The sequence below is a fragment of the Ovis canadensis genome, chromosome 19 (genome assembly GCF_042477335.2).
Source record: "Ovis canadensis isolate MfBH-ARS-UI-01 breed Bighorn chromosome 19, ARS-UI_OviCan_v2, whole genome shotgun sequence".
NCBI classification, from domain to species: domain Eukaryota; kingdom Metazoa; phylum Chordata; class Mammalia; order Artiodactyla; family Bovidae; genus Ovis; species Ovis canadensis.
Genome location: NC_091263.1, coordinates 40,641,202 through 40,665,712, shown reverse-complemented (window position 1 = coordinate 40,665,712; position 24,511 = coordinate 40,641,202). Strand labels below are relative to the sequence as shown.

General features: G+C 38.2%; 1 protein-coding gene across 2 annotated transcripts in view; it reads left to right on the top strand.

Moving 5' to 3' along the window:
• Positions 1–22,394, top strand: part of CHL1 (cell adhesion molecule L1 like) — a 225,564-nt gene extending 203,170 nt beyond the window's left edge. The window contains exons 21-28 of one of the 2 annotated variants that reach the window (XM_069562131.1): positions 1,398–1,513; positions 1,744–1,948; positions 2,093–2,215; positions 7,167–7,346; positions 10,529–10,690; positions 11,303–11,434; positions 13,267–13,339; positions 18,734–20,155. In XM_069562131.1, the coding sequence (XP_069418232.1) occupies positions 1,398–1,513; positions 1,744–1,948; positions 2,093–2,215; positions 7,167–7,346; positions 10,529–10,690; positions 11,303–11,434; positions 13,267–13,339; positions 18,734–18,950 (1,208 nt within the window). In that variant the 3' untranslated portion in view covers positions 18,951–20,155. Of the gene's footprint in view, positions 1–1,397; positions 1,514–1,743; positions 1,949–2,092; positions 2,216–7,166; positions 7,347–10,528; positions 10,691–11,302; positions 11,435–13,266; positions 13,340–18,733 lie in introns of both variants that reach the window. The other variant, XM_069562132.1, reaches the window with a different exon arrangement.
• Positions 22,395–24,511: the final 2,117 nt, after the last annotated feature.

The window sequence follows — 24,511 nt, the reverse complement described above, 5'->3', positions numbered from 1 at the left end:
CCTGGCCTCAGGGCTGGAGCCTTTCTAAGGAAGGTGAGGTGCAGACGCAGATTTCCATATAGCAGCACTCACACGCAGAATTTTGAGGTACTAATGACATGATTTTATTATTAGATATTTATACCACAAGAACTGCTGCAAATTTTTAGAAAAAGGAAAGACGCTGCATTGCAAATAACTAGATGCTGCTGCTGCTAAGTCACTTTGGTCGTGTCTGACTCTCTGCAACCCCAGAGACGGCAGCCCACCAGGCTCCCCCGTCCCTGGGATTCTCTAGGCAAGAACACTGGAGTGGGTTGCCATTTCCTTCTCCAATGCATGAAAGTGAAGTTGCTCAGTCGTGTCTGATACTCCTAGCGACCCAATGGACTGCAGCCTACCAGGCTCCTCCGTCCATGGGATTTTCCAGGCAAGAGTACTGGAGTGGGGTGCCATTGCCTTCTCCGAAATAACTAGACAGTAGGCATTATTCTCATTGTTCTTACAGTATCCAAAGTAATATTTTGATCCAAGAAAAGAAGAAGGGCAGGAATGTGAAACGACTAGCTCCTCCTTTCCCTGCTACCTGTGTTCTCACCGGGACTTCCCTGGTGGCTCAGACGGTAAAGCATCTGCCTACAATGTGGGAGACCCGGGTTCAATCCCTGGGTCAGGAAGATCCTCTGGAGAAGGAAATGGCAACCCACTCCAGTACTCTTGCCTGGAGAATCCTATGGACAGAGGAGCATAGTAGGCTCCTATAGCCCATGGGGTTGCAAAGAGTCGGACACGACTGAGCGACTTCACTCTCACTCTCTCTCTCTGTTTTCACTACTCAGATCTCCTCACTGGGAACTAACACATTAGTCTTGGCTGCAGTGGGTTTGGTTTACTTCTCTGTAGTTAGCTCCCCTGTAGAATGGGGATAATAATGATAATATCACTTTATAGGACTGTTCTAAGGATTATGTGAGCCAATCCAGGATAGGCTCTCAGAACAGTGTCTGACACACAGAATATGCTCAATTAATGTGAACATTAATATGCTCAATTAATGTTATTCATCAAACTCCCAAGTCATTTAAGTTATAATATTAGTCTAGTTCACGTTTCCAAGGCAAGATGCCCACGGAGGATTTCATTGTCCACTGTTTTCAGTTACCTTGCTTATACCATATCCATCTGGACAGGGGCTTTTCTCAGTGTGGTACAGGCCCTCCTTTTCTCTAGAACCATATTAATATTGGGGCCCTGAAACTCTTCTGTAATGAGAAACCCTCTTCATTCCATTTGAAACTGATTTGAGAAAAGTGCTTTCCTCAGATTAAAAAAAAAAAAAAGTGAAGGATCACCTTTAGAAAAGGATCCTAATAATTGTGTTTGGATTATTTGAAAGCTAATCCTTATGTGCCCAACAGATCCTGATACGGCTCCAGTGATCCAAGGGGTGGATGTTATAAACAGCACATTAGTTAAAGTTACCTGGTCAACAGTTCCAAAGGAAAGAGTACACGGACATCTGAAAGGATATCAGGTTTTTATCACAGCTTTTCTTCTTCTCATTGTTAAATTAATATATTTCCTGTAAGTAAGATTGATTTCAGAAGAGAAATCTTCTATCACTGGTGATACGCTGTTGTTCAGTCCATAAGTTGTGTCCAACTCTTTGCTACCCCATGGACTACAGCACACCAGGCTTCTCTGTCCTTCACATTAATGTCCATTGAGTTGGTGATATGTTAAGGGTTCCTATTCTCATTGCAGGTAAACTGGTGGAAGACAAAAAGCCTGTTGGATGGAAGGACACATCCCAAAGAAGTAAACATTCTTAGATTTTCAGGACAAAGAAACTATGGAATGGTTCCTTCTCTGGATGCCTTTAGTGAATTTCACTTAACAGTCTTAGCCTATAATTCCAAAGGAGCTGGTCCAGAGAGTGAGCCTTTTATATTTCAAACACCGGAAGGAGGTGAGACAGTTTAGGATTAATATCTAGTTTATAAATACCAATTTAAAATAACAAATATCCCAATGGTCAAAACATTTCCTCCCTTATTAGTAGCTTTTTAAAGAAATTTACTGGAGTGTCTATTGTTGGTTTTGTGTTTTCCAGTACCTGAACAACCAACTTTTCTCAAAGTCATCAAAGTTGATAAAGACACTGCCACTTTGTCCTGGGGGCTACCCAAGAAATTGAATGGAAACTTAACTGGCTATCTATTGCAGTACCAGATAAGTGAGTACATATTTGAATTGGATTTGCCTATTAATGTTTCATTTTTTTTTTGGTTGAGTATTTGGTTTTCCATGCTGAGAATCTAATTCATGGTTGGTAGGCTGGCATACTTACTTATAGCACAGGGCTTTGTAAACTGGCTTAGAGATCAAATCGAGCCTGCTGCCTGTTCTTACCAAGGTAATTGCAACATGGCCATGTCCACTAACTTATATTTGTCTATAGCAGCTTTCTTACTACAGTGGCAGAGCTGAATAGTTGCAACAGGGATCACATAGCCCATGAAGGCTAAAATATTTACAGTCTAGTCCTAAACAGAAAGGTTTGCCAATTCTTGTTTTGAGGGGAGAAAAGCAGTGTTAATAGATACCAGAAAATATGCATTTTAATATGTATATAGGTATTCCTAGGTGGATCAGTGATAATGCAGGAGATGTAGGAGACACAAGTTTGATCCCTGGGTTCGGTAGATTTCCTGGAGAAGGAAATAGCAATCTACTCTAGTACTGTTGCCTAGAGAATCCTATGGACAGAGGAGCATGGCGGGCTTTAGTCCACAGGATCACAAAGTGTCAGACATGATTGAGCACGCACACACTCATATATATATATAAAAGATACCTTGAGAATTAGGAAATATGCAAAGAAAAAAATTAGTAAATGATGTAGTGGATAGAGAATAGATTGGTGGTGGTGGTGGTAGCCCCAGACTTGGAAGCTGGGGAGGGGTAGGAGAAACAGGTGAATAGCTTGTTTCTATTTTTAGTTTATAATTTTAAATTTTAATTTACTTAAACAGAAAAAGCAGTGATACAGTGAAGATTCAGAGCACACTGACTTCCACCCTACCCTGCCTCTTCTGTCTCTGAGGCATGTTTCCAGTCTCAACTCTGCATATAGTTGTATTCATAGAATCCTGCTTCTGTAGCCCACTGCTCCAGTCATGTCACACTGAGAGAATTAGAGTTGTCTTTGGACCACCACACAGGCTCTCCCCATATGCTGTTGTGCCATTAAGTTAAAAACAACATGTTTAGATGAAAGCATGTTGTTTAGATTAGATTAATCATAGCACCATCCATCTGTTACAGTCTTCAAATCTAAGTATCAGCTCAACATGGAGATTAGGGGACTGAGCTTATAGGAAAATGTTAGAAGGCATGAATTCCTAAACAGCAGACCCATCAAGTCTATGGAAGCCCAGTCTACACTGCTTACATAGGTCAACTGGGTCATAACCCTGAACTGCCATCAATCCCTTGAAGGCCTGCAGCAGTTCAGGTCAGGTATCAGCTTTAGCTTCTGCTTTGAGTACCTATGATTAAACAGGTACAGGCATAACCCTAATAGAGGCAGCGGTTTAGCATTTTTGAGTATTGGCTAGTTAGCAGGATCAGTAAATATTGAGTACTCTCCCTTCATTTTTCATGAAAACAGGAAGTCTATGAGGTATGTACCATCACTACTTTATGGATGAGAAGTATACAGAGTTCACTTACAACGAGTCATGCGGTAAAACAAGTGTTACGAAAACACTGAAACCCAGCTCAGTCACTCTAGATGCTGAGCTCTTGAAAGTGAAAGTTGCTCAGTGATGTCTGATTCTTTGCAACCCCTTGGAATAGTCCATGGAATTCTCCAGGTCAGAATACTGCAGTGAGTAGCTATTTCCTTCACCATGGGATCTTCCAACCCAGGGGTCAAACTTCGGTCTCCCATATTGCAGGCAGATTCTTTACCAGCAGGGAAGACTTTGTCTCTTAATTCCATAAACTGGATTTCAAACATGTAGGAAGCACTGAAGAAATACTTGAGAACTTTTCAATGTCAACTTTATTTGGTAAAGATAGATCTTAACTTTATTCTAATAATAGAAAAACTGAATATTAAATAAATTCCTACCCTCATGTTGATCTGTATATAATATCTAAACTTATTTTAAGAACAAGTGTTTAGAATATATATAGAAAAAGCTGAAATATTAAAATTGCTGTGGTTACTGTACTACTTGATATGTGGACTTTCAGTAAGATAACGACTTTATATTTAGTTCAGTTCAGTTCAGTTGCTCAGTCCAGTCCAACTCTTTGCGACCTGATGTACTGCAGCACGCCAGGCCTCCCTGTCCATCGCCAACTCCCAGAGTTTACTCAAACCCATGTCTATTGAGTCGGTGATGCCATCCAACCATCTCATCCTCTGTCGTCCCCCTTCTCCTCCCGCCTTCAATCTTTCCTAGCATCTGGGTTTTTCCAGTGAGTCAGTTCTTCGGATCAGGTTGCCAGAGTATTGGAGTTTCAGCTTCAGCATCAGTCCTTCCAGTGAATATTCAGGACTGATTTCTTTTAGGATGGACTGGTTGGATCTTCTTGCAGTCCAAGGGAATCTTAGGCGTCTTCTCCAACACCAGAGTTCAAAAGCATCAATTCTTTGGTACTCATCTTTCCAAATCTCACATCCATACATGACTACTGGCAAAACTATAGCTTTGACTAGACGGACCTTTGTTGGCAAAGTAATGTCTCTGCTTTTTAATATGCTGTCTAGGTTGGTCATAGCTTTTTTTCCCAGGAGCAGGCATCTTTTAATTTCATGGCTGTGGCCACCATCTGCAGTGATTTTGGAGCCCAAGAAAATAAAGTCTGTTGCTGTTTTCACTGTTTCCCCATCTATTTCCCATGAAGTGATGGGACCAGATGCCATGATCTTAGTTTTCTGAATGTTGAGCTTTAAGCCAACGTTTCCCTATACACTCTTATTTTCATCAAGAGGCTCTTTAGTTTTTCACCCTCTGCTATAAGGGTGGTGTCATCTGCATATCTGAGGTTATTGATATTTCTCCTGGCAATCTTGATTCCAGCTTGTGCTTCATCCAGCCCAGAGTTTCTCATGATGTACTCTGCAAATAAGTTAAATAAGCAGGGTAACAATTTACAGCCTTGACGTCCTCCTTTCCTGATTTGGAATTAGTTTGTTGTTCCATGTCCATTTCTAACTATTGTTTCCTGACCTGCATATAGATTTTTCAAGAGGCAGGTCAGGTGGTCTGATATTCCCATCTCTTTCAGAATTTTCCACAGTTTGCTGTGGTCCATAAAGTCAAAGGCTTTGGCATAGTCAGTAAAGCAGAGTAGATATTTTTCTGGAACTCTCTTGCTTTTTTCGATGATCCAATGGATGTTGGGAATTTGATCTCTGGGTCGTCTGCCTCTTCTAAACCCAGCTTGAACATCTGGAAGTTCACAGTTCACATACTGTTGAAGCCTGGCTTGGAATTTTGAGCATTATGTTACCAGCATATGAGATGAGTGCAATTGTGTGGTAGTTTGAGCATTCTTTGGTATTCATTTTGATTGGAATGCAAACTGACCTTTTCCAGTCCTGTGACCACTGCTGAGTTTTCCAAATTTGCTGGCATATTGAGTTCATCACTTTCACAGCATCATCTTTTAGGATTTGAAATAGCTCAACTGGAATTCCATCACCTCCACTAGCTTTGTGATGCTTCCTAAGACCCACCTGACTTGGCATTCCAGGATGTCTGGCTCTAGGTGAGTGAGCACACCATTGTGATTATCTGGGTTGTGAAGATCTTTTTTTGTACAGTTCTTCTGTGTTTTCTTGCCACCTCTTCTTAAGATCTTCTGCTTCTGTTAGATCCATACCATTTCTGTCCTTTATTGTGCCCACCTTGGCATGAAATGTTCCCTTGGTAGATGGCTTATCTATTTCTGTGGCTATATGTTCTAAATAGTTGTTGAGAGTGTATATGAGAGCTTTCTATGTACTTTGCTGAATTCTTACATTGATTGTGGTAGTTTTTCAATTGACTTGGTGGTATTTACAGGAGTGCTCTCAAGTAATCTACCAAGAGTGATTATTTTACTTCTTTCTTATGTTTGGATTAGTAATTTTTCATTTACATTTATCTCACTGCATTATATCTACAATGAAGGCATTTGTAAGTTAAAGAGTAAGTATATTTTTATGGTCTCTTGGACCAAGTGTTTATTCTAGCCCTTTTCTTACCACTAATGGTTGCACAATCTTGAACATACCATTTCATCTCAGATTATCCTTTTGGTAGTCTTATAGCACTTCGTGCTTTTGCACAAATAGCAAGATCTTGCTATGCTGCAGGTTCTTTGAAAGGCACTATCTAAATCATATTTTTCCATACAGCACTTTACGTAGTGCTAAGTATACAGTAGACATTTAAAAATACATTAAGTTATCAGTTTCTTGAGTCTTTATATCTGAATACTTGTTCAGTGCTACATATTAAACCAGAAACTATAGAAGACTCTGGTAAATCACTGTTCAAATTTTTACAATAAAAGATTAAAAAGTACTTAGCTCAGATGGTAGCGAATCTGCTTGCAATGCAAGAGATCCGGGTTTGATCACTGGGTCGGGAAGATCCTCTGAAGAAGGAAATGGCAACCCACTCCATGGGTTCTTGCCTGGGACATCCCATGGACAGAGGAGTCTGGTGGCCAAAACTCCATGGGGTCACAGTCAGTTAGACATGACTAAGTGACTAATATATAGACACGCACACACACACAAGTCAAGGATACAATGAAAATATATCAATGGGGGAAGCTCATCATTGTTAACAGGTATGGTAAAGCTGGAGTGGTTGTCCAGTGTAATATAGTGATTAAGAGCATGGGCTTTGGAGTTAAAAGTCTGTGGTTTAGATTCAAATCCTAGTTTGCCAGTTAGTGGCTCTAGATCTAGGCAGTGTGTTTATTCTTGCCAGATCTTAAATTACCCATGGATATTATGTCATAATAATTATATCTACCTCATAGAATTGAGTTGATAACTATGAATAATTAAGATGGCAGGCCACAAGCATAAATAGAAGCAGAAATAAGGCATAACATAACTTGAATGGTTAAGACTACAAAATCCGAGGTGTTGATGTCCATGTTTCTTTCTTCAGTAAATGACACTGATGAAATTGGAGAGCTAAATGATATCAACATTACAACTCCATCAAAGCCCAGCTGGCGTCTCATGAACCTCAATGCAACTACCAAGTACAAATTCTACTTGAGGGCTTGCACTTCAAAGGGCTGTGGAAAACCAATCACTGAGGAGAGTGCTACATTAGGAGAAGGGAGTAAGTACTGGAGGTTTATGCATGCTCCGTTTTAAACTGCTCTGAAAGGAAGGCACCATGGTAGTCACTATAAATCAGAAATGATTGTGCTCTCAATCTGTCTGACCTTCTGTTTTCCACTGATGTACAGAATTTATTTTTCTTGTTTCTAAAGTTCACATTGACTCAATTTATGGATTTCTGCACAACAGTAATCAAACTGTAGCCTCAGTGTATATAAGGTCAGGAACTATCATTTTAATTAAAATAGGGGGCTATAAGGTCACAAAGTTAGTCATAAGGTTAGTACAGTGGGTATTTTTCTTTTGGAAATGTTTCCTCGCAGAAAAATGTTTGCCTCTTGCACTGGTAGACATTTTGCAACACTGATCTAACACATTTCACCCTCATGTCATGACTCATCTATACAGTGATTCATATACCAATTTTATTTTACTGTCTACTGGATGATGCCAAGTAGTTAGCTTGAAAATGGCTCATAACTGTTTCATTTCATTTGTATAGTTCACCTAATTCAATTTTACTTTTCTATTTTTTTTTCCAACTCAGGCCATTTCCCTTCAAAAATTATTTCTCCAATTATGATTTTAGAAGTATTTTTACTAAGCTTTCTATGTTATCAACAGGGCATTAGGAGATAAAATAAGGTAAAACAAGAAAGGGAAGTGGATTGGGGGAAAGGATAAGCACACTTTTAAGCTTAAAAAAGAGGGCCTTGCATTGAATTCAAGTTGATGAGACCTAGAGGGTTACTGGAGGCAGGCAAAAGGAAATGGGAGAGAGCAGGAAGGGAAATATAAACAAGTCATTAATGTTTCATGTACTATGCATCCACTATTGTGGATGCTTTCCCAATTTTTAGATTAAATGAAAGGTAGAATCCATGGGAAAAAGAGAAAATAGTAATGAAGAAACTTGAACTATCATTTATATAAGATATATATTGCAATGTATTTAAGTTCATGACTCACTAGGAAATGAATGTGTAAGTGGTTATACTGGGACCGTGGTGAGTTTGTTTCTTCCTCTCATTTCGTTCCTATTCAATGTAAATACTGAAGAGCTTATGTTTTCCTAAGAGTTCCTATATACTCAAAACTTTCTTTTATGGGGGAATGTGTATATATACATATGTATATACACACACATATATATCCAAAATAGTTTCTCTCAAAAACTCAAATTGTTCCCCAGGATGAACTGGACACCAAGTGAATTGAAGAACTTATTTATCTACTTTTAATGGTGACTGAAAACACTCAGTAACTAAAAGGTTCTTATTCCTCTAGAGTTCAAATGGATGGTTAACAAGTGTCTGACACCAAGAAAATAAGTCAGAATAGTGGTAATCTAAATATGCAACTGTAGTATTTTCTAAAACAGAGTTTAAGGGTGGGGGAGGATTGCTTTTATTTAAGGACCAACACTATAATATATATCAGAAATGCTAGTCCTATTCATGGCAATTAGCAGCATGTAAGAAAAATCACAAAATTGTCTTATAATAGTCATGCATTCTCATATATATGGAAATATTGGCAAATTTGGGCTTGGTTGCATTGACAAGTTGTTTTCAGAGGGTGGAAAATGCTGTTTATGTGGCTATACAAGGGATGCTACTCTCTTCTGCAAATGCAAAATATATCTAATGTGCTTGAGTGTCTTATAGCATATTTCTTCACTCTCATGTGTCATGATTTGAAAGTGTTTCTTACTAGTATGTTTGTGCTCTTTTTCAGGATTCTGCAATGTCAGCTACTGTCCCCTTCCCCTGTTGACACTGAATTTTCTTCTACAGGCCTATATGGCCATATTTACAGAAAAAAATAGTCTTTTCCATAGTTTTCAGCATGATCTTTGGGGAAAAATGAAAAAAATATATATTTCTATTGAGAATATCCATCCTGCTATTACTAAATACTCTAAAACTGTTAACTTTTGTGCAAATTGGAATCTGTTTCTGTGTATCTTTCTTTTCTTTGCTCTACCTGGATGGTGCATTTTCAGGACATCTGGGATTAAATCAGAGAATGGGATTTGATACACAAGCATTTTTTCCCCCATCATTTTCTGGTTGTCACTGATTTTCAGGTGGCTTGCATTCCATAATCTAAAAGGGGGAAAAATCGAGTTAATCAGAAATATTCTTTTTTGTGTTATTACTGGTTGCAATAAAATACTTGCTTTGCTCTGTTTTTCAAAAGCTTATGCTATTTAATGGAACACTAAATTTATGTTTTTTAAAGGCAAAATTGTGTTTTGTTTCAATAGTGTTCAATCTTGAAGGTTTTCTTCAACTAATATAACGTCTTATTTTTCTCACAGTGCCATTTTTAATGATGTCTTTGTGTTATCAGTAACTATATATAATCAATTTTTACTGTGTTGAAAAGTTATACCTAAATTTTAACATGTGACACATTCTCATTTAAAGCCTTTAAACATTGTTAAACCATTTTATTAATTCTTAGCAACATTATGGATCAGTAGCAAAATTATTTTAGATATTTTGTTATAAGGTCAGAAATTAAATGTATATTTTAATTATACTTGTCATATTTGTCTCTACTATGATATTCTACAATTAATATATTGACATACATTTATTTTGAAGTGTAAAGTTCTCAAACACTTCAAAAATTTCATTTCATTTAAAATACCTATAAACCTGCACTTTTATGTAGCTTAAGTTTCTAGAAATTTCAAGCATTTAATATATGAGTATATTATGCTGTTCTATCAATATTTATGAAAATGACCAAGGCAAAGGAAGTAATGTAAAGATTTTAATGCCATATACTTTCAATTATAAGCCAAAATCTCCAAATCTGGTTCCTACGAGGTTTGTGAAAGTCCAAATTGCACAAAGTGTCATTGTATAATTTTCTGAAGTCTGTGTTTGGTTTTAAACCATTCATATGACCACACAAATTTATAGCATCACTTCATCAACCAATGTATCATTTTTAAAGGACATGAATTAAGTTCATTACTCCATTTCAGCACATTAAAAAAGAAAATCTTGAAATGTTCATTTTCTTCATCTTCTGATAATTCAGAATGGAGGAAAAAATGCTACAAATGGCCCTCTTATTCATCTCAAATAACAGTACTTTTTTGCTTTTCATGTCCTACTTTTCAGTGATTACAATTCATATGAATTAACTGTGTACATTTCTTAGGTAAAAGTGTCGGGAAGATATCAGAAGGAGTAAATCTTACTCAAAAGATTCACCCAGTAGAGTCATTTGAGCCGGGAGCTGAACATGTAGTTCGCCTTTTGACTAAGAATTGGGTTGATAACAATAGCATTTTTGAAGATGTAATTGAGACAAGAGGGAGAGGTGAGAAATGAGATTCTGTTTGGAGCCATCTTAGACAATATATCTATGTTCTGTAGATTATTTACTTTTACATACTTCCTATGTTGAAAATGTGAAGTATGGTAGTTGTAAAAACCATAGTGTCAATTTGTTTTGGCATAGCATTTTAAAAGTATCAAAATGAAAAATGTCTCACCAATGTCCAGACTTACCTCTCAATTGTTTTTACCAGAGTAGTTGCCTAAAAATGTCTGTGGTCAATTAACATGTATTAATAACAAAAACTAAAACCCCCAGAATCTCCTTGGCAATCTGCATGTAACCAAGGCAGCTTATGCTTTTGCTTGCTTGCTGCTGCTGCTTTGTTTATCTTGATCTGTCTCTACTGTTTCTCTTCGGTTTTCATCCTCAAAGTCAAATGCAGTTTGAGAGGGCCCTTTCTGAACAATGAATTAACGATTTATCAGGATTCTCCTGATGAACTGTACTTCAAATCACATACCCTCTAGGGGCACTCCAGGGACAAAAGTGATGCTATTCTGTATGTTTAAAAATGATGTTTAATGTTCCCAAAAGGGGCTTAATTTCAAAGACTGTTTCCAGTACTCAGTGTGCCTTCTCTTTGTACAACAGAATATGCTGGTCTGTACGATGACATCTCCACTCAAGGCTGGTTTATTGGATTGATGTGTGCAATTGCTCTACTCACACTAATACTGTTAACTGTTTGCTTTGTGAAGAGGAACAAAGGTGGAAAGTACTCAGGTAAAGTTGTTTCTTACGATGACTTTAAATTTTACTAAGTAAATTCTACTTACCTGTTTAGGACATCCCAGGTAGCTCAGATGGTAAGGAATCTGCCTGGAATGCAGGAGACCTGGATTTGATTCCAGGGTCAGGAAGATCCCCTGGAGGAGGAAATGGCAACCCACTCCAGTGTTCTTGCCTGGAGAATCCCATGGACCGAGGAGCCTGGCAGGTTACAGTCCATGGGGTCGCAAACAATCAGACACGACTGAGCGATTTACACTTGACATTTAATTTCTAGGAGAGCTTTGTAAGAGACATCTTCAATTGTTTTAATTACACATTAAAGTCTATTTATATTAATACATTAGTTATATACTGTACTGAGAGGAAAAGAAAATTCCTCTATTAACTAACCAAAAGGTGTATGTATGATCAGGAAAATTATTTCTAGATAGTTACTTGTTTTATGAATAAAAGTATTCCATCTTTTTGAAAATGAAATATTCATTTCTAGTATATAAAATAGGCTTTAGAGAGGCATATAATAGTTCCATGCTTCTATTTTCTGTCTGTAAAATATCACAGATGTTAGAGAGACTTGTTACTAAATCACACACATATATTTTAATAGTATGCCTCTCTACAGATTCATGACCCAGAGATACTTTGCACTACTACATTCTAATAGTATTGGGTTCACTAGTCAGCTGTGTTAACCACTGCTGGGAATGCATCCCTTATTCCTCTGATATATATCAGGTATAATACCTCTTGAATTCATGGTACATAAAATAAAAATCATCCTAGTTAATAGCTGGCTTTAACTTCATTCAATTTTCAAATGTATTTTATCTTTTTAGATATATATATATATATATATATATATATTGTTGTTGTTACTATTATTTTTGCTCAGTATTCATGATGCTTTTATAGAGGGGGAAAGATTTACATTGCAGTGCTATTTGTTTGCTGTTGATCAGATCAGTATGAAATTCTTTACTGGCTTCTGATTCATCCAGTATATGTTTTGGGGAGCCCATTAGGTATACTGAACAATCAAACCAGAGAATAATTTCTAAATTTTTGTAACATTCCATAGAATGCTTATGCAATTATACCCCTTTTCTTGTGAATACGGAATTCTTATGAATCAGAGTTTCAATGACTAATGGATATTCTAGGTAAGTAACTGAAAACTGTAAAGAGAATATGCACCAAATTGTCCTTTGTGAAGTGTTACCTTATCCAAATTCTGAAGGAGTTTCTTCAAGTTGTGCTCTTAAACACAAGTCAGCATTTCACACTGTAGGAAAACCAAGAGAAATTCTCATCTCTCTGCAAGTAAATAGTAAAAGGTGCCACGATGGGATTTTAGTTCGAGTTTTCTGAGCACAATGACGCAACATCTTCGTGTTCTATATCCCACTGTTTAGAATAAATCTCATTTAACCTATGGTGTTATAGACTTGAATATTCTGATTATTGAGGCAGTTTGGAGTAAGAAGAGAACAGCCAAATGATACTTTTTAGTCCTTTGGTTTAACAACATAGATCTGATACCAGCCAATGTCATTTTCAGGAAGTTTAGCATTGTAAAATGTACACACAGTAATTTGGTCTTCACTGAGAGACTGTAACCAGGTTTGACTCTTTCATTAAGACGTGTTGCCCACATAATACTAAATTCATGTATAACTGCACCAGGCTGTAACTCTGGAAACAAAGAGGTGAAAGATGAGTGAATAGGTACAGACACAAAACACTTGACATATTAACAGTGCTTTGAAGAAATATGTCTTTAAAAATGACTTGTATTACTCCTCTACCTGTGTGTGTTTCTCTAGTGAAAGAAAAGGAGGATCTTCATCCAGACCCTGAAGTTCAGTCAGCGAAAGATGAAACCTTTGGAGAATACAGGTAAACATTACACTCCATTTAAAAATGCATCAAAGCATATATCCAGCAGGCTAAATAAATTTTGAAATATTAAAAAAAAGCATTTCTACTTAAAGCTTACAGGACTACATTTTAAAACCCTTATAAAGAATAGTAATACAAGTGATTGATAGCAACCAAATGTCTGTGTGAGGAGGTGTGAGGTGTGACTGCTATCTAGGTAGACTCTGTGTGCTTGGACAGTTTCTTTGAAAGGTGTTATTCACCGGACAGTATTGTTATTTAGAGATTATCTATATAAAATAGGTAAATATCTTGTAGTCACTCCTCACCGTAGCCATTGTGAACTCAGGTTGTATTCAGTGTATACCCATAAACACGTATCTTGTATACCTGTGGTGTGCACCTACAATGGTGATTAAGTCACAAAACATGTCCTCAAGATGAACCTAGTCTGTGTGTGTGTCGGGGGGGAAATATCTATGCAAATAATAGTAATTAATTAGAATAAGAGCAAAAAAGGGAGCAACTATTGCTGTCTAAGATGAGCTCTGTGTTTGTTAGCCATCCGTATGTCTTCTTTGGAGAAATGTCTATTTAGTTCTTTGGCCCATTTTTTGATTGGGTCGTTTATTTTTCTGGAATTGAGCTGCATAAGTTGCTTGAAAAGATGCTCAACATCACACATTATTAGAGAAATGCAAATCAAAACCACAATGAGGTACCACTTCACACCAGTCAGAATGGCTGCGATCCAAAAATCTGCAAGCAATAAATGCTGGAGAGGGTGTGGAGAAAAGGGAACCCTCCTACACTGTTGGTGGGAATGCAAACTAGTACAGCCACTATGGAGAACAGTGTGGAGATTCCTTAAAAAATTGCAAATAGAACTACCTTATGACCCAGCAATCCCACTCTGGGCATACACACCAAGGAAACCAGAATGGAAAGAGACACATGTACCCCAATGTTCATCGCAGCACTGTTGATAATAGCCAGGACATGGAAACAACCTAGATGTCCATCAGCAGACGAATGGATAAGAAAGCTGTGGTACATATACACAATGGAGTATTACTCAGCCATTAAAAAGAATTCATTTGAATCAGTTCTGATGAGATGGATGAAACTAGAGCCGATTATACAGAGTGAAGTAAGCCAGAAAGAAAAACACCAATACAGTATACTAACACATATATATGGAATTTAGAAAGATGGCAATGATGACCCTGTATGCAAGATAGGAAAAAAGACACAGATGTGTATAACGGACTTTTGGACTCAGAGGGAGAGGGAGAAGGTGGGATGATTTGGGAGAATGGCATTCTAACATGTATACTATCATGTAAGAATTGAATCGCCAGTCTATGTCTGACGCAGGATACAGCATGCTTAGGGCTGGTGCATGGGGATGACCCACAGAGATGTTATGGGGAGGGAGGTGAGAGGGAGGGGTTCATGTTTGGGAATGCATGTAAGAATTAAAGATTTTAAAATTAAAAAAATAAAAAATAAAAAAAATAAAAGGTAAAGCAATATAAAAATAAATAAAATTAAAAAAAAAAAAAGATGAGCTCTGGTAAAAGTTCATCCGAAGAAGGTTAAGACAGCCTTTAAAGGATGAAAAAGATTGTGTCACTCTTAACCCCTGGACCAAACTTACACAAATGTGCCAAAGTGGGAGAAACTGCAAGAAACCTGGTGGGAGGTAAGTACCTCTTGAGGGTGTGCTACCCGTCTCACCCTCGTGTTGCCACTGTGCATCTTCACCTTTCCATCACCCTCTGCTTTACTTACCTGTTAGGACTCTATTGCTTTCAGCCAGGCGCTCTGTGTACTGTAGCCAAGGGAGCTGTTGCAGTTTCCAAGCGTATATGACCATTAGCACACAAGACCAGGAGCCATATTACGGAGCAGACTCAGTTGGCTCTGACTGGCCCCTGCCCTGGATCCATCATTATACACAGAGTTGTGGAATATTCTCATTAGCTCTCCTGCATTAACTTATGCAGGCTTCCCAGGTTGCCCAGATGGTAAAGAATCTGCCTGCCAATGCAGGAGATGTGGGTTCAGTCCCTGGGTCAGGAGGATCCCTGGAGAAGGAAATGACTACCCATTCCAGTATTCTTGCCTGGAAAATTCCATGAACAGAGGAGCCCAGCGAGCTATAGTCCACGGAGTTGCAAAAGAATCAGACACGACTAAGAGACTAAGCACACACACACGCACACACACACACACACACACCCCGATGTACATCTGAACCTCATAGTAAGCTCTCCTTGCCTCTATACTTATTTTTCTTTCCTCCATTTAGTAAATATTCTTTATACTGTGATATTTCCTGGTAAATGACTTCAGATACTATCTAGGAAAAGGAGCATTAAAGGGTGAAAGGAGGGAGAAAGAAAGAAGGTGAAGTCGTTCAGTCGTGTCTGACTCTTTGCGACCCCATGGACTGTAACCTACTAGGCTTCTCCGTTCCTGGGATTCTCCATCCATGGGATTCTCCAGGCAAGAATACTGGAGTGGGTTGACATTTCCTTCTCCAGGGAATCTTTCCGACCCAGGGATCGAACCTGGGTCTCCCGCATTGGAGGCAGACGCTTTAACCTCTGAGCCACCAGGGAAGCACAAACTAGAAAACTGTGCCTCAAATCCCACAAGGCAAGGGTCATTGAGGATCTATGGCAACTGTTTGAAATGCTATTGAAAGGCGTATTAATTGATCAATTTTATGAGGAAGAAAACTAAAGACATGCCTTACTCAAAACTCATTGCCTCATGTTTTGCGGCTGCTCTAAAAAGCCAGGTAAAACCACCCCCTGCGCTATTTCAACTGGCATCTTGTTTAGAGTAGTTAATAGTTCTTATCACCTTTCCTCAAAACTATGTGTTTTCAGGAAGGTTATTCTAGGGGACAGTAACATAACGTGAATTCTCATCTTTCCAGCTTCTGGTAATAGTTTCTTTGCTATCCCTTTGCCTGATCTGTAAGGTAATGCCACATTTGGTCTTTTAGTTTTCTTCATATTTGTTTTTGTAACTGTAGCATCCTGGTTCTGGAAACAATTATTGTAAGAGTCAGGACAGTCTGAGTTATCAGTTCAGCTCAGTCGCTCAGTCGTGTCCGACTCTTTGCAACCCCATGAATTGCAGCACGCCAGGCCTCCCTGTCCATCACCAACTCCCAGAGTTCACTCAAACTCATGTCCATCGAATCGGTGATGCCAGCCAGCCCTCTCATCCTCTGTCGTCCCCTTCTCCTCCTGCCCCCAATCCCTCCCAGCATCAGTCTTTTCCAATGAGTCAACTTTTCACATGAGGTGGCCAAAGTACTGGAGTTTGAGCTTCAGCATCAGTCCTTCCGATGAACACCCAGGACTGATCTCCTTGCAGTCCAAAGGACTCTCAAGAGTCTTCTCCAACACCACAGTTCAAAACCATCAATTCTTTGGTGCTCAGCTTTCTTCACAGTCCAACTCTCGCATCCATACATGACCACTGGAAAAACCATAGCCTTGACTAGATGGACCTTTGTTGGCAAAGTAATGTCTCTGCTTTTGAATATACTATCTAGGTTGGTCATAACTTTCCTTCCAAGGAGTAAGTACCTTCTGATTTCATGGCTGCACTCACCATCTGCAGTGATTTTTGGAGCCCCAAAAGATAAAGTCTGACACTGTTTCCCCATCTATTTCCCAAGAAGTGATGGGACCAGATGCCATGATCTTAGTTTTCTGAATGTTGAGCTTTAAGCCAACTTTTTCACTCTCCTCTTTCACTTTCATCAAGAGGCTTTTGAGTTCCTCTTCACTTTCTGCCATAAGGGTTGTGTCATCTGCATATCTGAGGTTATTGATATTTCTCCTGGCAGTCTTGATTCCGGCTTGTGCTTTTTCCAGCCCAGCGCTTCTCATGATGTACTCTGCATATAAGTTAAATAAACAGGGTGACAATAGACAGCCTTGACATACTCCTTTTCCTGTTTGGAACCAGTCGGTTGTTACATGTCCAGTTTTAACTGTTGCTTCCTGACCTACATATAGGTTTCTCAAGAGGCAGGTCAGGTGGTCTGATATTCCCATCTCTTTTAGAATTTTCCACAGTTTATTGTGATCACATAGTCAAAGGCTTTGGCATAGTCAATAAGGCAGAAGTAGATGTTTTTCTGGATCTCTCTTGCTTTTTCAATGATCCAGCGGATGTTGGCAATTTGATCTCTGGTTCCTCTGCCTTTTCTAAAACCAGCTTGAACATCAGGGAGTTCACATACTGCTGAAGCCTGGCTTGGACAATTTTGAGCATAACTTTACTAGCGTGTGATATGAGTGCAATTGTGCAGTAGTTACACGGCTAGTGAAAACAACTCCAGATATTTTTCTCTCTCAAGTTCTGCGTCCATGTGCCTGTGTCCAGCATGGATGGCTCTGGCCATCTTGGTGCTTAGGAGAGCTGGCTGGCAGGTGAGTATGCAGGTCACCACAGCAGTGAACCGGAATATGGCACGCGGAACAGCAGCTCTAAAGTGATATTGTCATTCCTGCTCACCTTTCTTTGGCCAAAGCCAGTCATACGGCACTTGCTAACACAGAGGGCAGTGAAGTACCATCCTGCCCTGCTTCTAGAAAAACTGAGCTAATGGAACAATTTGATGGACACCACCAGCTACTACCCCATTCTATAAAGTGCTCATCATGTGCTAATTACCTTTTCCCCCAATTTTTCCTTTTTAGAATTTCATAAAATCTTCTCATTTGGTATACAGCTTTATAGTGTGAAAGAAGTTGGTATTTTTAAAAAAAATCCTCAGGTAGAAATTAAGAAAACTGTGTCATTTGAAAGACATTTTACTAACTCAGAGTTGGATTTGTTAAAGAATAAAACTCAGAGCATAAATGCAGGATACTTGTAGCATTCCTATTCTAAAAATCCAGCTATTCTTTTTCTAATTTAACAACTCTGAGTTTATAAACTGTATTGAAGTTCTTTGGTTACAAGCAACAGAATTTGATTAACCCGGATGAGAGAGACATTTTTGGAAGGATCTGGAAAAATACGGAGGCTCAAAGGTGAAGGCAGAAGATCAAGCTTTGATGACCAGGAGTTCTAAAAGTTCCTGAAAGTGAAGGAAATAACTTTTGTTCTCTGTGTACATAAGCAGATTGAATATCTGCGTGTCTCAGTTTTAAAGGGAAGCAGGAGTGTTGTGAATAGCAGAAAAGTTTCTCAGTTACTCAGCGTAACACAAATTGGTAATGACTTTCTAAACATTTCTCTATGAAAGGGTCATTTAGTGTCTTCAGTGCTAACATGATTATCTGGAAATTTTTAAAACCTATTAGCATTTTGGCATGAGTCTTGCTTTCCATGAATATTTCAGATTTTGTCAAACTATTCTTTTTGATTTTCTAGTGACAGTGACGAAAAACCTCTCAAAGGAAGCCTTCGGTCCCTTAACAGGGATATGCAGGCCACAGAAAGTGCCGACAGCTTAGTGGAGTATGGAGAAGGTGACCACGGTCTCTTCAACGAGGATGGCTCTTTTATTGGTGCCTATGCTGGGTCTAAGGAGAAAGGATCTGTGGAAAGCAATGGAAGTTCCACAGCAACGTTTCCACTCCGGGCATAAACAGAGCACGTAGCAACAAACCAGTGGTTCACACCAACCTTCCAGATTTAACTGTTCAAGGGAGCAAGAACTTTCATATAGAATAGAAACATTCTGGCAGAAGCTTTCACCCAGAATTCAAACATCCTGCAACTCTGTTAAGAAAAAAAGCACTGCCTTGAAAAAGTGAAACTACTTAGCACTATAGGCCTGGAGTTTGTTTTTTTTTTTTTTTTCTTTCAGGTGCTCAAAATGCAAACCACAAAAACAAATCCTGTATTTAGGTTCCGCAACTGAATCCAAAGTCTCTATCCGGTGAAATGCATACCTGCCTGGTCCCACTCTTCACTGTGTTTGCATAGATGTTGCTGCCTTGCGGGTTTTCTGCGTATGCACACGTGTACTCACTCTCGGAGAACTGGCTCAGTGACTTCACTTCATGAATGGTTAAAAGATGGTAAGCCACCTGGTTATTTAAGCTGTAAAGAGGAATATGAATGTCTTATTAAATAACACTTCATTGAATATATATAGTCTGAATTTATTATTTAAAATGTTACTAGCAGAAGTCTTAGGTGAACAATCAACTAGTATTTATTGAGCTCCTAACTCTTTGCCCAGAGACGGTCTTGTTTAAATAGAATTCTTTCAATTTCAACATGAACTTAGTTTCTATCAGTTAGGACACCTAAAAACATTTTTGTTTATATATATATATTTTTTTTCTGGACTCAATTCAGCTGCAAAAGAAGCAGTGGTCAGAAGATTATCTTACGAAAGAACAGGCAAGAGAGGTGTCTGTGCTGAGGTCTGATAACTGTATCTATTTGATATCTCCATTTCTAAATTGACTGCTTTTACCTTTTTTCTATGTTTGTATAATGGTATGTTCCATATATTTCATGAATGCATTGTACATATTATGTTAATATTTACACAATTTAAAATAGAGATTGTTTTATTTTGAAGTGAGAAAGAACATTAACAGGCATGTCTGTACAGCTAGAGTATATAGTAATATACCATTTTTCATCAATCCACAGCTGTGACCAATAACATGAGGTTCCCAAACTGAAGACTTTGTACAAAGCATTTGGATTTTGTTCTTATATGCTTTTCCAACAATCTCAAAATAAAATATCATATAAATATTGAGGGGAATGTTTTCATATTTTTCAAAGTAGATTTTTGTTTTTGAGTGTACTCCTACCCCAGCCCGCCAAAAAGAAAAACCATTTACAGCAGAAATTAAAATTCCTATACAACGTTTGCCTATATCACATTTTAAGAATCTTCAGGGTGGGATATTTTTCTGTGTTCTCCTTCTATCAAAGCTAGTACAAATTCAGAGAATTTATTTCCTGGCATGTGAGCTACTAGTCCTTCTAAAATTGTACATGAGAGCGGTTTAGAAATACTATGAAGGGCTGGGCATGTGTGTCAGTAAAATTCAGTGTTGAGCCCGTTTTATGGAAATATTTCTTAACCTTACCATTACATCCTTAAGTATATTTCTGAATTATGTTTATGTGAAACCAACTCACAGTTTTTCATTTTTGAACTCTACCCATGGGTATATATTGTTCAAGCCTGGACTTTTATTCATATAGCCCACTCTCTTTCTTATGGACCAAAATGAGGAATTGTGTATAATAGTCAATTACTAATCCACACTGAATAGCTAATTATCATTTTAAACCTGTGTGTCCTCCGAAATGGATAGGAAGCAGAAAAGAATGTCTTACTTACAACAAAACTTGGTGGCTCAGGACTTGACCGCACTTCTGATGGAAGGATTACCAAAGTGGGAAGGCACTGTGGTCCTCAAGCTGGGAATGAGGAGCCACACACCCCTCCAGCACTTGAGCTTGATCCCCATCTAATTTTAAGGCAGAGCTTTTCTCAAGGAAGAGTCATCATGTTCTGACTTACCTGGGGGGAATTTCTGGTACTCAGCTATCAATGAGGCCAAGGTTAGGACTTCTGAGTTTAGTTCCTCTAGTATCCCGGTTCCTCATCTTTGTCATCAGCTGAAAAGGTTTCTGCAGGTTGGACATAGTCTTAAAAATGCATTAGGATTAATATAAATTTAATCACCTTTCAATTAGAAGTGAACACAAATAATGTTTTATTTTCCTGGATCACAGAGTTCTTTAACTTGTGAGCAATAAGCATGTACCTGCTCATATTTTCTGAATGTCCCAAACATATGGATTTGAAAAATGAGATTGCTATAAGATTGCCTTTAGCTATGACTCTTCATTACCCTGTTTCAATAGCATTTGGTTTCTACTGGGAATCTGCACAGAAGGAATAGGTCTATGACTAACTTTCTCTAGCCTACAGCCAATATTATTTCAATGTAATAGATTGTATATAATCTCCAGGATTGATGGTGGGGATCAGTTCCTAGGAAGCTGTTCAAGGGTTAGGAAAACGCAAGTTCTCTTCCTGGTTCCAGCACTGATGTTGTACGTAAACCTTAGGCAAGTGGCTTGACTCCTTTGCTTCAAACTGTCTCAACTTCAAAGTGCTAACGATGATCTCAGTTACCTTATCTCTGTCACAGGGTGTTCTTTTGTATGAAGAAAAATTTGAAAATGATAAAAGCTAAGATGCCTTCTAACTTCATAAACAAACCTATAATCTAATGATACGTCAAAAAGTCACTCCACACATACCAACTTTTTTCCTGTGAACACATAAATATATTTTTATAGAAAACCAAATCTACAGGAAATAAATCTACTGTTCAATGAGCAGTATGGTTTGCACATGCCATCCAAAATTATTAATCAGAAGGAAAGTAAGCAGGGTCTTTGCTATACAAAAGTGTTTTTCACTAACTTTGCATGTGTTTATAAGAAAATGTGAATTTGGTGGATTTATTCTGTTGGTAAAAAGGCATCTGATATTTTAGATGTATCCATATTTATAAAAGTGTAAAGCACAATGGAATTATGCTGGAAGTCTCAAATAATATTTTTCCTACTTTATATTCATGGAAGAGATGAGCTAAAGAGAGAACAATAATGAGAAATGGTGGTGTGTTTTTCTAAGCATTTAAGACATAATTGCCAATTGAAACCCTAAAAATGTTTACATGTCATTAAGGTTTGCTTCTTGTAACAATTTTAAATTGATTATGAAGGGATTGGGTTTGTAATCTGTGGTAGTATGTATCCTAGTACCCATAGTGAAATAAGTAGGGTTGTGCCAAAGCTTACTTTGTTTATATCTTAAATTGTTGGATTACACCATCAAGGCAGATAAAAGATACGCAGAACTGGTTTACCTGATTTTCTTTTGGCTAGAATTAATATTCATAGAGAACCTTATTAAAATGTGTTTGTATTGTAGGTGGTGTTTGTATTATGCCTATGAATATGTATGGTTTAAAAATATTTTCAGTATACAAGAAATTCAAGTTTCCCAATAAACGTTCAACTTCACGTACTCTAAAAATGTTTCCTTTTTTTTCTATCCACATAAGGAGAGTCAGAATTTCCATATCAACCTTACCTTCAGTTGCCTCTGATCCTGGGATATCTGTAAATGAAGTATAAATTAGTAGAGCATAAAGGTATAAGTAAGGTATTTTGAGCTGAATGATAATTTTTACAAATAGGCCATTTAATATCATCCACATCTACAAACTGTAATATGCCAATAAACTCTATAGTTATGATAAATGTAAAATTAAAGTGAATGTATATTTATCTGATTGGTTTTAGAACAATGTAGAAGTGTCCCTTTGCAAGAAAACATCCAATAGGCTGTACTTTCCACCAAGGCTAGTGGGTAATTGGAACACCTGATCTGGCTCAGCAGAAAATCAACTGAAAATTGTGATTTCTAAAAAGCAATTTCCATGCACTAAGCAGTTTACATATAGTATATACTTTTTTTATTCCCTCACTCCTCTTAGAAATGCTTTAGAAAGGTGGGTTTGAGTTTAAAGCTCACTTATTCATGGTTAGAAACTTCTTGGCTTTAATATAGTATGGTCAGAACGTATACTAGGGGAAAACAGACAAAACTGTGTCTATAAAACAGTTCAGTGTATACAACCTAAAAAGCAGTCATTGAAAAGTTGAGAAATCTGCTACAATGCAATTCTCCAGGAAGAAAATATGGTATACAAGCTTACTGGATCCTGAGGTTCCTGGCAGACTCAATCCTAAGTCTCTTTCTCACTCTACCATCTCCCTGAAGTATCTCACACCTCCAAGACTTTGATTGTCACATCCGGACTGCCAACTTTGAAGTATTTTCTATTCCAAAATCCTTACACCTGAAGTTTTCCATAGATGACTTCTTACTTGATGTCTGCCCTGTGACGACAGGAGGAAAAATGTTTTGAAAGTGGATGCATAATTTTCCCCTGCTAAAGCTGTTTAACTCCCACCCCCTACCACAACTGGACAGCTCAGTGATTTTAAGCAACAGTAAGTACTCAAGCCATTAACCATCATCCTTCATATTCAGTCTTCTCCTGTTCCCCCACGCTCAACCTGTCACTAAATTCTGTTGATGTTATTGCTTGCGTATGTCCTGGATTGGCCCAGGAGCACTTCAGCTAAACCAACTTCATCCCTACTCTGCTCCGCCAAATGACTTTCCGTTGCTCTTGAGAGAGAGTAGAAAGTCTTTAATTGCTCCTCATTATCCAGTACGGTCAGATTCGTCCTCAGGTCCTGAATCCCATTGTTTACCATCAGTCCCTTCCTCCCTTCCTTCCTATTACAGTGGTTGTATCAAATGCTTCAGATTCTTGAGGTGCTGTCAGTCTTGTACCAGCCGCAGTTGGAGTGAGTGGCTCTCCATGAATGACAGATGAAATCCAGGTGGAAATGAAGGGGAGTGCTCATGATGAAACTCTTCCAGAAAGCTCTTCCCTTGCCACTATGGCATGAGATGCCACGGAACCCTGCCTGGTCCCTATTTCTGCTCATGGAGGAATTAAGACCCCACAGAGTAAGGGATTTACAGTGATACAGGGAAACTGGTAGGTAAATTCCAACCTTCTTTCTTGTCTCATGTCCCTTCCCACATCCCTTATATAGGATCGTCCCATGGATTAGATCAATCATTTGCATTCAACAGGGGCCAACTGAATAGAATCTATTAATTGTTTTGTTTTGTTTTGTTTTTTCCTGCCTCATTCTCCCTTTCCCTTGTGCCTAATACTAGTTTATGGGGACTGCACTCCCTCATAAATTAGTAGTCCATATACTGACTGCTGCAGGCTCTTTTAAGGAATTCAGGCTAAGACTCAGCTTTTATCAGCTCTGAGTATTTGGTCAATTTCTTCCTGTTGTGAGCCTTTTAAACTTACTTCTTCACAAAATCACTGATCTGTTTCAAAGTTTAATGTCATTTCTTTAGAGAAACCTCCCCAAACTTCCATAACTCGGTCAAATCACACTTTTTTAGTGTATCGGATTATTACTTACCTCTCAATATTTGCACCAGTCACTGTTGCAGTTTTATAGTAATTACCATGTCTATTACTTTGATTAGTCCAGAAATTCTATGAGGGCATCTTCTTTTTTATGAAGCATCAACTGTCTAGCATAATC